This window comes from Crassostrea angulata, chromosome 2 (assembly GCF_025612915.1).
Source record: "Crassostrea angulata isolate pt1a10 chromosome 2, ASM2561291v2, whole genome shotgun sequence".
Classification (NCBI taxonomy): domain Eukaryota; kingdom Metazoa; phylum Mollusca; class Bivalvia; order Ostreida; family Ostreidae; genus Magallana; species Magallana angulata.
In genome coordinates this window covers 51,042,389-51,058,279 of record NC_069112.1, presented here as the reverse complement: position 1 = coordinate 51,058,279, position 15,891 = coordinate 51,042,389, and the positions used below count along the sequence as shown (strand labels likewise).

General features: G+C 34.5%; 1 protein-coding gene across 1 annotated transcript in view; it reads right to left on the bottom strand.

Annotated features, from left to right (window-relative positions):
* Positions 1 to 4,198: 4,198 nt before the first annotated feature.
* The window catches only part of LOC128171741 (receptor-type tyrosine-protein phosphatase epsilon-like), a 28,501-nt gene continuing 16,808 nt past the window's right edge, over positions 4,199 to 15,891 (bottom strand). Inside the window, exons 13-25 of the mRNA XM_052837506.1 lie at positions 13,267 to 13,303; positions 13,075 to 13,172; positions 11,693 to 11,821; positions 11,354 to 11,505; positions 11,023 to 11,158; positions 10,425 to 10,559; positions 10,196 to 10,289; positions 10,030 to 10,103; positions 9,428 to 9,562; positions 6,380 to 6,502; positions 6,115 to 6,269; positions 5,410 to 5,545; positions 4,199 to 4,715 (exon numbers count right to left, since the gene is read on the bottom strand). Of these exons, the coding sequence (XP_052693466.1) occupies positions 4,575 to 4,715; positions 5,410 to 5,545; positions 6,115 to 6,269; positions 6,380 to 6,502; positions 9,428 to 9,562; positions 10,030 to 10,103; positions 10,196 to 10,289; positions 10,425 to 10,559; positions 11,023 to 11,158; positions 11,354 to 11,505; positions 11,693 to 11,821; positions 13,075 to 13,172; positions 13,267 to 13,303 (1,545 nt within the window). The 3' untranslated portion in view covers positions 4,199 to 4,574. The remainder of the gene's footprint in view (positions 4,716 to 5,409; positions 5,546 to 6,114; positions 6,270 to 6,379; positions 6,503 to 9,427; positions 9,563 to 10,029; positions 10,104 to 10,195; positions 10,290 to 10,424; positions 10,560 to 11,022; positions 11,159 to 11,353; positions 11,506 to 11,692; positions 11,822 to 13,074; positions 13,173 to 13,266; positions 13,304 to 15,891) is intronic.

Below are 15,891 nucleotides of genomic sequence, written 5' to 3'. Positions count from 1 at the left end.
GATCTTCAAAAGTGAATAACACACCTGGAAAAAGTCACTCAAATTAAAAAGAAATGTTTTGATAATGAAAGATATAATGATAAATAATCTGTACAAATGTCAAATAAGCGAAAAATTCGCAGTTTGGGAACAAAAAATGAATATCTAAAATAATTTTTCCAGTAAGTAACACTAAAGCCACTGCGGGATTCGAACTCAGGGGTACGGATCACAAGTCCGACACTTTATCCACTCGGCTATGAAGTAAGTTACATGTTTCAGTCCATAAAATCCTTTTAATAAAACGAAATGTCGTTTCAATCAGCGGTCAGCCATTTTGTGATGATGTGTTATTCCACCTTAAAAAGAGAAAAATATAATTCAGCGTTGGGCACACACAAATATTGAGTTTAATTTGCCTTCCGCTTCATAACCACGCAAGTGCAGGAGGAATGTAATTACTACAGTGTGGCATATATCCTGATAGAACGGCCTCTCGATGAAACCTTATATAAATGTATGTTTCTTACTACGGACATCGAATTCAAATTCTTTTCTCGGTGAGTCAATCCCACTGTAACTATTTTTAGACAGCAGTCGCAATCACATGACAATCAAATTACTGTCCAAAACAACTCGGTTTGTTTGTAACATGTGTGATTTTGGATACGTTTTAACGACTTGTAAACTGATAGGTGATGACTAATAATGCGTGAAACCTTCCATGTGATAAAATTTCGTATATTTCTTCTTAATTCCTATGTTATAATCAAAAAGTCAAACAACTTTTTTTAATCACCGTATCACTTTAAGATTTAAGAAAAAATCGTTCACTTGGTATCTTTCAAAAATCTTCTCAAAAACCAATTTGCCAGTAAAGCTCAAACTTGTATGGAGGCATCCTCAGGAAATGTAGATTCAAGTTTGTTTAGATCATGATCCTATAGGGAAGGGGGTTTCAAATTTTTACAAAGAAATAAATAGAAAAAAATCTTTAAAATTCTTTTTTCTGAAAAACCAAATGGCCAGAAAAGCTGTAATTAATATGAATGGAAGTGTCCTCAGGTGGTGACAATTCAAGATTGTTCAAATCATGATCCCTGGGGATAGGTTTGGGCTACATTGGGGGATTGAATTTTACATAGGCATTTAAAGAAGAATGTTTAAAATCTTTCTTTCAACAACCAATTGGTCAGTGACGCTGAGTTTCTCAAAGTCAAGATCTTCAGGGGTAAGGTGGGGCCACATTTTTACCAAAAATTAACAAACGTTTGCATTTTTGACAAAAGTAATGCAAAATATAATATGAAAACAAATAACTTACACTCGGCTCCTTGGACCCAAGTCACTTTTTAAAACTATTGTCCTTTAAAGTAGTCATGTTGTATGTTTTATTTGATAAAATAAAATATATCGGAAAGGACACTATATTTGTAACTTTTCTGCATGCGCGATATCGGATATATATGTTATGTTAACTTATGGGCATTGACAAATTTCATTTCTGATATACAGTATTTAAACTATTTTTCCCCCGAGTTGATTGGCAGATTTTATAAATCTCACAGTTTGTATATTGGGGAACCATTCATTAATGAAACAGAAAAATATTGGCGATTATCAAATTGTAAGGATTTTAACATGTGGAAATATTTCTGTCTCGGATTTTAATACAAAGTGCAATGTAAAAGAAAATGTTTTTCATATTCAATACACTGTTCTGTAACAAGATATATATTTGTTCATTAACAAGTGGTCACTGATGGTTTATTACAGGTAACAGATAGATGTATTAATGTACACATTTTGATATGGACAATTTGTAGTTGTACAGATACACTGGTTGAAATCTATCAACTCCTGTAACAGGCCTCCCAAGATGGAGACGCAGAAGAAGGTTCCATCGTGCCTCCTCTTTTCCTGTTATTTTTAATATTAATTGTCAATGTGAAATGTTTCTATAACCGCCATGACAAAACCTTATCACGATCAAACTTCCAACTTTTTTGAACAGTTAATTCCCCCCGTGTATAAATATAAGCATCCTTATGATATGATATGATATGAAGGTAGCGACATTGCAGAAAAAATACATAACCCGCGTTAGCGGGTTATGTAAAAAAAAATTTCTGCAATGATCGCTACCTTCATAACCCGAATGAATCATCAAAGAAAGCATTTTAATGTTTAAATATTAACATCTCTCTTTAAACTTATTAATAAATTGATTATGAAAAGTTAGTAAAATTCACTTAATTACTGTTAATGTACATCAGTACGTTAGCTAAAAGAAACAGCCAAATCGTCTCCTGTGAGAATTGGAGTCTGACATCATCATGATTATTTCGTGCAGTCCGTGATTTTTCCTAGGTCGCTGTAGGTTTCGACCGATCGATAAAGAGGACGTGTCAATATCAGTCCTCTCAGTTTCTTGTCAGTTTCAGCCGTTGTAGATTTCGACCAATCGATAAATGGGGCGTGTAAATTTCAGTCGGGCTGCTTCTTTAGAGCTATGAATTAGCTATAAGTTTCCGTAAGAAATAGAGGAAATAATACTTGGTAGATGTAAATATATTTCTGTATTTGCCGGAGTTCAGTTCATAACTGACAAGAATTAGAACACACATGTACCTAATACAGATGATATTTTTACTGTATGATTACAATTACTTATAAAGTACCCTTTACTTATAAAGTCTATCATTTCGTGGTCTACTGAAACTTAGCTTTAATATTTACATAAAAAATCCGACGTGTTTCATACATGGCGATGAAATGACCCTACCACAATCTATATCCTGAGAACGCCATGGACTTGCACAGGCTGACCTTAGACCTCCAGAAGTTGTACAATAGTAACCATGATTATCTTCATATATATGGAACAATCGACGGCTACTTCTATGTAACATGCTGGTAGACAATAACGGTAATTTACGGAGTGTTTTGATCAATGAGAACATCAATTTGATGAGTAAAATTCCTCACAACAGCCACTGTATGGACCCCATGACATTTTCTTGAATTTTCTCTTTATTTTAAGAATCTGTTAATTGTTTGTTGAGTTGGTTTTCCCCAAATTATTCTTTTTTTATAATTCGTACAGCTATATCTGGAATCTGTGTTTGATAATACAGTTTTAAAACAATTTAACCAAAATATATGATGCAGTTTTGTGACATTTTAATTGAAGAAAAACACATTTTCTCTCGGACTTTTTGTGGGGAAAAATTAAACGGTTTTACATTTCATTTTAGTCTCAATTTACAATTCTTTTTAATGTATAGTGGGTCATCTCTCCACGTTTTTGTTGACTGAAATCGGTTTGTTTTCCAAAAGACCTTAAATAGATTATGAGAAAAATATGGAGCACAGACCCACTCTATAAAAGAAAATGCCTTGAAGTTCTAAAAAATGACAGTATTTGCAGGTTTTGATACGAGTCAACATATTCCAAGTATTGAACATACCTACAGTTAAAAATCAATGATTCGTTAAATATACATTGTTTTAAATGATTTAAAAAAAAAAACCATCAGATTTATTGATACTCTAATTTTTAAGTAGCCTGTCCGACCGCGTATTGGCATTTTAAGCGCCTTATCCACCCATCTTCTTTGTACATGTACTCACAATCGGATTGGACACATGTTCTATAATTTTTGTAGCCTTCTCCCCACAAAAAATGACAAACATATTTTTCACATGCACATAATCAAAAGGATATAGGCCTATGTTTGGTTTATTTTAACATATTTTATTGTTAATAGGGTTTTATCTGTACTTTCTCAGGGGCCGAAATTCGGCCCCATTCCGAATAGGAAATAGGCTAATTTTTCCAAATTAAGCAGAGTTATTGCAATGTTTGTGCTTATTATCTGTACATGTATACTGCGTATAATTGCACAATTGTCACCTCATTCTTTTATCATCTTTTCATAGTACTAAATCCAGTGTTTGAACGACTGCAATGATACATAATGTAAAATGTGCACGGACTTACATATAGTCTTATGTCTTCTTGGTTTTCATTATCGAAAACAGTCATTTTTAGTCTGTGCCACCAATATATAGCAATTTTAACCTAACCTAATTATAAGAAACACGTATATGTAGTTGTATTTTTATAAATAAATTAGTAAATCATTTCTCCTTATTTAAAAAAAATTAAAAATCTGTTACTGGAAATACATCAAAGAAGAATTGAAATCAAGGTTTCTATATATAATTTTTATTTTATAATTAGTTATCATGTACAACACAATTAAACAACTGAAACAACTTGAGATAATCTCAGATAACCATGTTGTATGTTCTTTTCTGTTTGTCATAAGTATGACAAGAAAGGTTGACACAGGATCCCGGCCACTGGTACATGTACAATGTATGTAAGTACAGGTCGAGGGATGCCCATCATTTTCAAAGAACGAACACGATCCTCCTACAGATGAGTGACGTCATAAGGAACCAAGGTACACTTTATGTAGTAAATGTAATGTAAGCTGTCCTAGTAATAAGTTACTAGTAACATATTCTAGGCGTGCAGCATAGTTGTCCATATAGCGGCCAGGTTCATGTTATATGTGTACACATTCCTAGGAATTAGCGTACATATTTTCCACATTGCTGTACAGTTCCCCCTCGGTGGGCCCCGTGTTGAGGGGTTTACTGCCGAACTCTTCGCTACATCTCTCTAAAGTCATTACAATAATTTTATGACATGCATGGTACTCCTCCTACAAAGGAATTACAGAGTAAATTAGAAATATTACATGGTGAAATGCCATCTATTTACGATTCAAATTACGATTTCAGTTTTCCGTTTCTAGCCACCGAACCTTGAATGTTCGTTATTTCTAGTAACAGTTCACCGGACTTTGAAGTTTTAGTAGTTAACCAAGAAATGCACATCAACATACATACAACTTTAATGAAGATTATAACTAAATGAAAAAAAAAGTTTTGCCGTAGTAACATCAGGGATCGGTAAGTAAATTGTCATCTATTCTGAAACTCAATACATGTACATCACAGCGAAAAGACAAGGCGGGTTGTGTATTCTGATGGTGTCTTTTGAGTTAGCATAGAGTGAAAAATATAAAAAAAAAATCAGTTTTTCTCTGATGTTTCAACAATCAAACCGTACCTCTATGAAATGTAGACCCTTAATTTCTGGCGCCCAGGGGTCATAATGAAAACGAATTTTCTTATTAGACTTCATTTTTCATAAATAAAGTGCAATGCTTTTCATAGGAAGGTGCAATTAGTAATTTAGAATAATGATCATTTATGTTTTATATCAATAATTATCACCATGATTATGTACAGCAATACAGTAGTAAAGTACTTCAGTAGTACATTCAGTGGTTGATCATCTTGTATGTATACCGTGACTGTTGACAGTACAAGCTATCATACACGCGCACTCACCACGGTTGAGATCATTTCCGGTCGGCGGACCTGCAGCTGTCGTACGATGGTAAACATGTCCACCTCGGCGTCCTGTTGTATCTGTTGTACGGCGTTATACACGGCACAGAACACACCGCAACCCACGGCACCGTCCCTACAACAACCAAACAGTGCAATGGATCGGGCACACACATTGTAGTCTTAATTAGTTCGTTTTTAATACCACGTGTAAAGAATTATTAATCAGTCTAGCATATCCTCTGTTTGCTAATCGACATACCAGATAACCATATCATCATGCAACATATATGACATTATAGAGAGTACAGTGATCGATCATTGCCCATTTTTGACATTCAGTTTGCTTGATGCAACGTCTATACACGTTTGTTAAAATGGTTAAATAATGTCAAAATTTTACTTATATCTATATTAACCTTTAAGTCATTTAAATATATACTTGAAGTATTATAATTTTGTCAGAATCATCGCAGTTACATGAAGATGAATTAATTGTATGTCTGTAGTTACATTTTTGCGATATAGAAATTCATGTCAACGTAGTTATGTTGCATTGAGTCCTAATTATCTTGCATGTCCAATTAATAAAAAAAATTACTTGCATATAGAGGCAAGATATGCCACTAACAGTTTCAATAATTCATAATAAATTATAGACTGACTGATGTTTACAATAAAAACAAGAAAAAAAAAACTGTATACTTGGACACAATGGTAATCGGAGAGACGATTTCTTTCTCGACTCCGCCCGTGTTCACGTGACTGATGACATCCATAATCATCTGTAGGTCACGTGGGATGGTATCATTAAATTTCCATGTAGTTAATTCATAAACCTGAACCAGATGTGCCTCTGACTGAAAAAAACCCAACATCTAACATAGTAAAACTGATCATTGAAACCAGGCCAGGTCCTATTTAATGTGTTCATTATTTCTACACGTATTTCCCTCTGTCTTGGCATTACCTCGTCGTATCTGATCTGGATGTCTGATCTCCGGATGGAGGGGGTGATGAACTCGGACTTTATCAGTGATACCGTGTAGGTGGACACAGTCAGTGAACCCGCCGCCGGGAACCACTCTTTGGTCTGAAAAAAAAACCCAGTCTCTTTATGATTATACAAAGTAAGACGTAACAGGAAAATCCACCGGTGCGGGGTGACTGTGTTTAAGGTGAGACCCAACTGAACCACGAATCAAGTGCCCTTATGTCAAAAAGAATACGGGGAGAGGAGAGGGGTTATAGTTTTAAGCCATTTAGCCAATAACATGTAAGATCCCAAGTCGTTCTGGGGATTTTTTTTTTGCGCGGATACACGATTGGCACCGAGGAAGCACGATGTCCGTAAATACAACTAGATTGAACTATTATTAATTTAAAAAATAAATAAGAAAAGATAACAAGTTGTTGTCCTTTAAAAAAGGACTACAATACGTGGACCATTTGCATGTGTTTCCAACGAAAACGCGAAAGTCTTAAGATTATCAGAGATTCCACCGACTCTAGCCCTCTGCTTTTAACAACTAAATTTGTACGTTGTATTACGTATACATGTATGTATAGCCCTGACTTTTTATCTCAGAATTTAAAGGGTTCATACTTCTAAAATAATTATGATCTATCTATGAATGAAGTTTGCATATATGGTATCAGGCATTCGGTGAATTCTGCTATTTGTACACACATTACGATTCGCACTACTTTGTTAACTATGCAGTGACAGCTTTGTGTAAATTAAAAATTTCATTTCATTGATAAGGATTTAAGTACGTTCTGTTGAGGTTGAACTATTCCTTAAAGTGTAGACTTGTTAATGTTAAAATGTTCCTTGTTATCTGATAAGAAAAACCTAGTGTAAACCTGATTATTGGAATAAACAATATTTATGTTGATATATATTTTGATGCATTTTTCTTGAGATTTAAATTTTTATACAGCGACATAATTATTCAGTCATACATAAATGCTTAAAAAATTTGATCGGGGAGTTCTCTAGCCTCACCTATTATAAAAGTAAAGTTAAGTTACAGTCATGTATATTGGGAAATAACAAAACATTGCAAATTATGCTATTTGATGCATGTTGTAGTTTCGGCATAACATTAACTTATTTCATAATACTGATAGTTTATATCACATGCCGATCATTTCTTTAAAAGGAATACTTTCTGTACTGTTTACCGACAACTTTACAATTACAGCGCCTTTGAACTTATGTGTGCATATGGCACGGAATCCCGATCCCGATTCAGATAACGTGTGCTAGCCTGGTTCCCTGAGCTACCCATTACGCATAGGAACCAGGCTAGCTCATGCGCAGGCTGAATTTTCCCCATTGCATCCAGTTTAACCTCGCTTATATATTTTCTGCGTGGACCTCAGGGTCCACGCAATAATAAAACCAAATAATTTAGTTCTGGTTGTAACGCGGCATTTGATTGGATAGAAAAATTTAGTTAAATTTGTATAACCTGGTTTGCACGTCACAAGACACGTCACAATGCACCAACGTACTAATTCACTTGACGTTACGTTTGAATTTGAACAGATTTATATCATTTTTAAAAGTAAAACGGACTCAATTTGTACAGCAAATTCCAGAAAATTAAATTATAAGGAATGAACTCAATATCTACCCAAGTTATACTCGTATAACCTGGGTTGGAGCAATTTACGCTTTTTTATAATCCGCTTCGCGGATTATAAAGCGTAAATTGCCCCAACCCAGGTTATACGAGTATAACTTGGGTAGACATTGAGTTCATTTCTTAAATAACTAGAAAACTGACCAGTCAGGAAGGGCCCCGCTATGACAATTAATATAGAGAAGTGAAAAAAAATTTGAATTCCATCCTCTTTATATTAACAATGATGAAAAATAAATGCCCGGCAGAAGATGTAAAGAACTGGAATATATAGGATCTCGTGATTTGTAGTTGGATATGATTTTCATCCAACAATTAAAGTGTTTTTTTCTTGAGCCTTAGTGAGGGGATAAAACACACAAGTTGGATAAAAATCATATTATACTACAAATCATGAGATTCTATTTATCCCATATTTTATACACCGCAATCAATGTTTACACTGTTTATAAAACTCTACATTATTTTACTTCATTATGCCTAGGCAAATCCCATTGTAAAGTCACAACTGTGGGATATCAAAAAAATATCCAATGAGTCATATCCACGGGATAAAGTGGGTTAACATGGGATGAAATAAAATTTGTTAAAAAAACAAAGAATTGATACCAATGCAATGATACCTAGGCTTTGCCTCTATTCAATAAAATTATTATAAATCATTGTGTACGGTATTTTAACCAAAATAAAATATGAATATTATATTTTAAATCCATATTTCAAAAAATGTACACAATACTACACATCATTCAAAATTGACCTTAACTTCAAAACAAAGTTCATTTGCAGACACAGGCAGTGCAGTAATTAATCTCAATGTGACAGATAAAGATAAAGCTTAGGATTTTCTTCCTGTGGAAGGTTAATTAATCCCAAAGGAAAAATATTGCACAGCCTTCCATGTATACAATGGTAACATTCTCAGCAGTTATCTCTCTTTGCCCATTCATTCTCAGCAGTTATCTCTCTTTGCCCATTTTTCTTGTGCATAGTTAGGAATCTACCCCACTACCCCAGCTCCAAACCAGAAGACATAGAGAACCAAACTTAGCATCAAAATATGTATATCTGCCTACTGAACTACCATACCAAATTTGAACTTGATTGGGCAACCATAAAAAAAGTTATTAGAAAAAAACAGGAAATTTGTGGACAGAAGAGTGACAGACGGACGGACGGACAGAAGGACGGACGGACAGAGTGATTACTATAGGGCACCCGCAAATTCTTGCGGGGCCCTAATTAATGGAAAAAATATCGACGTGAAATATATATAGATTTAAAAGCATGAATCGGTTGTTATGAATTTTTTAAATTATTCTCTGCACCATATAATTGTGTGAAGTGAAATTTTGAAAGCAGTGTACCGATAGAATGTCCTTCAGAGGGTTGATAGAAACTAAAACGTTAGATTCGTGGTCTGTCAAGAGCCTCAGGAAATCCAGCGCCTGTCCCTCCAGGGGGTACTGAGCTGCGATCAATGCTTGGTTCTCACAAAAAGACTACAACAAACAAAAGGTACAGTGAACAAAAGACGGAGAATAGAGTTACAAACACTAAAACAATGAAAGGGCGATACAACACTACAACAGAAAAAGTTACAAATACTAAAACAATTGACCAGTGAATAAAATGCATACAATGCATATCAAATCTCAGGCTCATTTATTCGAAATAAGATTTTGTGAAGAAATTGAAGATTGATGATATAATATTGAGTAAATTTAATACAACATTATCAATATCAACGAATACAGCTGGCAAGCAAAGAATATAACAGACATATAATCAACTAAAATACAGCAAAATACACATATTACAAAACACAATAAACTAATAAAGATATAATGCGAAGACTAAACACTTAAAATTTGAACATGCAAAGAAATATTTCAACATCATTCATGTACAATGTACATGTAGAATACATTTTGTCCGTTTACCGGCAAAGGATTGGTTGTATACGTACACGCAGGAAGACTGCATTGTAATACTCGGACCGTCCGTCCACGTATGACGTCAGACCCACTTTGTACTTGTCCACTTCAAAAACATACAAATAAACAGGTCTACAGAGTCTAGGAAAGTCAAAAATTAAGAATTTGTTTTTACAGTAAAACTAGTTAAAAAATTACCTGGTAGAATGCTGTGAGTGTAGTTTAACTCTTTGTGGGAAACCCCGGCGGATTTATCAGCTTCACTGTAGGGCTGCTTTATGGAAATCAGCTCCTACGCAAACAATTTTTGCATATAAATTGTTTCTTTTTCATAGAGATGGCTATTAATATCATTTTTCTCACTATACTAAACCAAAGAACGAGTACAGAACAACAGTTGTGGTTGCTTTAGAACAAAAGAGTTTACATTGAATTCCTGCGCCATCTTTAGAACAGCAGCCTTGTGGTTGGTTTGTTCCTCAGTGAAAGTACATGTACTTTTAGTTCTGTCTTCCCACACAAAACATTCTTTCAGTGCGAAATGGAGAAACACGTACTGATCCTAGAAAATGAAACGCTTTTCCATATGACTATACACATAGGTAGTTTTTACAGCATTAAGGCGATAAACCTCCATATTGAGACATACTACGTATACTTCCCATAGAAAAAACCAAAAAAAATCTAGTATAAATTTTATATTTTATTTCTTCCCCAAAAATGTTACCTAACAGCGTTGCGCAGTAGATTAGAGCGTTAACTACGAATCTGTAAGTCATGACTTTGAATCCCGTTGGGGCTTTTTTCAAAAACTTTCAAACATGTTTTTTGGGGGCAAATATTGTAAACTTTGAAAATTCTGAACCGGTGAAAAGATTTTGATTATAATGTGTTTTTATTAACAAGTGTCCCTTGCCACCTTTTTTGTTAAAATGTTCTCCTCTGATCAGTTTTCTTTTATTATCCACCCAGGGCAGATTGATCATTATGGCATCGATACTCACCACATTCTGAATCATACTCACCACATTCTGAATCATACTCATTCGATCTTTCCTCATTGTTTTGACGTAATCAACGGGGTTAAAGCTGCCATGTGTCTGACCGCAGTGATACATGGAGTCCAGCGCTATAAACGTCCCCGTCCTCCCGATACCCGCACTACAACACACAGAGTCGGATATGAGAGAGAGAGAGAGAGAGAGAGAGAGAGAGAGAGAGAGAGAGAGAGAGAGAGAGCAAAACATCATATACTGATTTCTGAACGTATACAACAATTATATCATTTACGTGTACATGTACATATCTTCTGAAATGTCATTTTCATTACTTTTAAACATATGACTCAGGATTTACCTGCAGTGAACCAACAAAAGACCATGATCCTTCTGTTTGTCTATGACCCGCGCCACGTGTCTATAAAAGGTCACCAGATCTAGGGGGTCGGGAACGCCGTGGTCCGGCCAGTGAGTGTAATGCATTTGAGTGACCACTCTACTCGCCGCCTTCTAAAAAAATGAACTTTATTTTACAACGATTGATAAGCAAGTTAATATCTCTCGTTGGCACGGATGTTAGCGCGAGGGGGTCATTGGCCTTCTATGTAAAACATCATCAAAATTGCTGATATTACTGAACTTTTAGTGTCCTAGTCGTATAAATACACGATACATATAAACGTGATTCTGTACGTACTGACTTGTGATGTACTTCCATCTGCCTTATGACGTAACAAGCGTAATGTTTTTCGTTTTGCAGACGTACTATGATGTCTCCATACGTCACTTCCGTTCCTGACTCTGGCCAATACTGCTCACATTTTGTCTTGAGATAGAATAATTTGACTGTAAATGATGACTTGATTTACTTTTAATCTCATAAGCACGTCAACAAGCAACGTAGTGCAATGATAAATGCCGTCTCACAAGTAAATACCCCTCTTTTGACATTCAAATGCATTGTTCATCTATTCAAGATGACTGCACTTAGCGCCGGCTGTTTGGGTCTTTTTCGGTTGCTTATGTTGTGTTTATTTCTTAACCTAATAACACTTTTGTTTATTTTATTAAAGTCTTGTCAATTTCAACATATATTAAGATTTTAGACTTGATACAATTAACTCATTCTGTTTTTCTCCTTAAAACTTTCGGAAAAGAGATTTTTTGCTTATCTGCCCTTGATCGAACATAAGATTGATATCAATATGCACATAATGAGAGGCGGAGCTGATATTATCAGAATAGTACTAAAATTAGAGTAGCATAATAACAATACCATGTACATTATGTGATCACTCTTTCACCATATTTCTTTCTTTTCTATATGGTACAAGTATACTATTTACTATGGTTTCAACAATAAGACCAGAAGTACAGAAGCTTGACAACTTCGTCCTAGTTAGCACATAACGTCATACCTTACACGTCACGTAATATAATTTTGTATTCATAAAGTTACCCGAGGTGAGAAATCACGTGGTGGATTATAATATTCAACATGTATCAACCCTTGGTTACTAAGTACAACAGAGAAAGAGAAAGTAAAGAGAAGCAGTTTTTCTCATTTACACCCTTTGCGCATGTTTGTCTATTAATCTCCCTTTGACATTACTTAGATAATGAAAATATTCAACTACTGTTGAACGGAGAACAATGGGCAAACATGCGTTGACTATGTATGAAGTCAGTATAAAGTGGGCGCCCTCATTATCGTATGGAGATTCAAGAAATCCTGACGACCCCGCCCATGAAAATTTTAATTTATGTTTTGATCATAATTATTTAAAAGAACTATTAAAAACAGTATATAGTTCATGCATGCATTTACTCTGAGACGGACAAGGTGATAATGAATGTAAAAGTTTAGAGAACATATAACAGCATAGTAAACAAGTGATGTTTCATCAGTTTGGTTTAAATTAATAAAAAACAAAACAAAACATGAATCTAATAGAACCCTTTGCAATTCTATTCATTTAGTCCTACTATTTACAGATACATCAATCATAGTGACGTCTTCTATTCCCACTTTGTTGACTTTTTAGATTAAAAAACAAACAATTTTAGAGTGAGCAATACCTTGCCTCCTTCAATCCGATTGGTCAGCATGACAATTAGTGACACCTCCTCCTGCCAAATCATCAACCAATGATCTACGAGCGTGTTGCTCTTTGGGCCTGCACAAAACATTGATTTATTTATGATAGATTTTAGAATCGACAAGAAAGAAAGAAGTGACGTAGAATCGGAAGTAATGACGAAGAGACTGACCTTGGGATGCTATATATCTTTTATTCTCGTCATAGTCCTATGGATGAAATTAAATCGTTGTTTAAAGTTAATCGTTACAGAACATGTGTAATGGAAAAAAAATCCGAATGCCAATGGGTCATGAAAGAACTTCCTTAACTTCTACATGTAGTCGAACTTGTCAAAGAAATGAACCTGTCCTAGTACTTTTACACTAAGTACATGTGTCTATATTTACATTCTACTGTGTTTTCCCATTAAATTCTGTGATCTTCAAATGCCTCTAAATGCAACAAGTAGTCAAAGGTCAAATTGACGAGTTTTATTATGACGTCACAAACGTTGAACGCTGTAAACTGCAACGTCACAAGCGAAAATCAAAGTTCACGCTTGTGGCTGTTACTGTGGCTCTTCCATTAATATTAACTCACCCTTAGGATAAGATAGGAATTTTAAGGTATGAATCACATTTGCAGACAAGGCAAGAAGTTAAAAAAATGTAAATATAAGCACGTTACTCAATTTGTATGCACACACCGCTGCAGTTATGAGAGTGTATACTTAAAAAAATCATGATTCAATGCTATAGTATCAGAGACGGGGTTGTTTTTAAAAGTAATCAATTAAATTACTGTAACAATTACTTTGGATTTTTAAAGTTATCTATTACAAGCTGATTACATCCAATTTTAGTAGTAATCGATTACAGTAGATTACTTTTCCTTTTTTTATTATGATAACATTAGATTATAATATGTTTTACGGTGCGACCGTTGGGGCGAGCGCAGTAGGTGATCAAAAATGAATTATGATAAATCAATAAAAATAAAAGTAGTGACGTAAAGTACACGTAAATGAAGAATGCAAAATAAAATAAATATACCAATTTTCCAGTAAATTTTTATTATTCATAATTCATAAGATTTTTTATTTATTTATATACCAATCTGATTAAAATCAGATCTTAATAACGCTCCGAAATTCTGATAGTCGCTGAACAAAGAGCGGATCAAAAATCTGATTTTGATCAGAATGTTTATATACTGGTCGCACGCCAGTATAGAATTTATCTCAGATAAAATGTTGTTGAATAATAAAGATTTTAACGTATTGTTTTAACATAATATTTCCTCTTTTCTTGCAGCAGACATTTTTCTTAAACAAATAAAAATTGACTTATCACAGAATCCCCACTCCCCCGTTTAAAAAGAAATTAAATTTACGTATAAAAAAATTTGTTGATCACATAAGGAAAATGGATCCCCCGGTAGCATGTAATACCGTAAATAGTAGTGAAAATAAAGACACTTTTGAGCAGCTAAAGAGCTAAAGGCATACCACGCACTCCCCATTCCTCACTTCGATTAGAATTTTCCTGATTTTGAGAATTTTATTTTTCTTTTTGCTTGTGAAGATTTTTTGAATGATGTTGCCACGCCCCATTTAAAAAAACGTTCCTGGAAATTACCGTAAATACAGTGAATAAAATAAATGTGAGCATTCATCCAAATGAGAGCAAGTTTCAGCTGTTTCCTATCTCTGAAGAAATGTCTCGATTCGTTAGCTCTGCAAGATTTTGAGAAGATTTTGGTATTTATATTTCAGCAGATTTACAATAACTACTTAGAGTTGTTTCCCCTTATTGTGACGTCAAAGTTCACGTCGGTCAAGTGTAGTCTGTCTCTTTGAAAAAACACTAGAAAAAACTACGCGAAAAATATTGATTGTTTACTTAAAAAGCATGATGTTCTGGAAATTACACAATTTATCTGTTTCTCAACAGTTTTACTTTGATTCTCGCGAGATGGTATCCAGTCTAGTGAGATCGGCCGACATTGAGGAATTGCATTGTGGGTCGAAATTTACTGACTCCGAAAAATTCTGTCGGATCAATGTGCAAGAAATCCATTGTGACGTCACTCGAAAGGACGATAACTCCGTTAGTCTTAAAAGTAATGGAAATTGGCGTTGTGGGTTATTTAAAATGCATGTACATAGTCTTTTATCTTGTTCTCGTGAGAGTGTGAAATGGGAAACCATATTTACAGAGAACTACTGGGACGATTAAAACAAGGCATTACTGGTCCGATTTACTGACGCCAAAAAAATCCGTTGAATGAATGTGCAAATAGTCCGAATTTTCTATTCACACACGCCTTGCCGGTAGAGCTCGCTTCGCGCCGGCGCTGCGCGCCGGCGAGCTGCGCTCGCTATTAACAGTATTTGATTTGTTTTTTGTATTGTTTCTTAGTTAGAATTTTTAATGTTTATGAAAGAAACAATGCAATGTTGACAGCGAGGGCTATAATCATGATGTCAAATTATCATTTTTAAGAAGCTTTTTGTATAAAACTGAATTGTCACTGATTCACGTTTTAACTATTTCAATTTTACCATTGTAATCATAAAAGTAATGAATAATTAATCTTGATTACAGGCCTTTCTCAGAGTAATTCATTCAATTACGATTACTTGTAATAAAAAAATGGATGATTACTTATTACCCATGATAACTCAGCAACCTGTAAACGATTACAGCTGATTCCGATTACTGACTACGATTACCCAATCCCTGATCTGTATGTAAAAACTAAAGTATCAAGTACATGTATCTGTATGTAAAAACTAAAGTATCAAGTACATGTA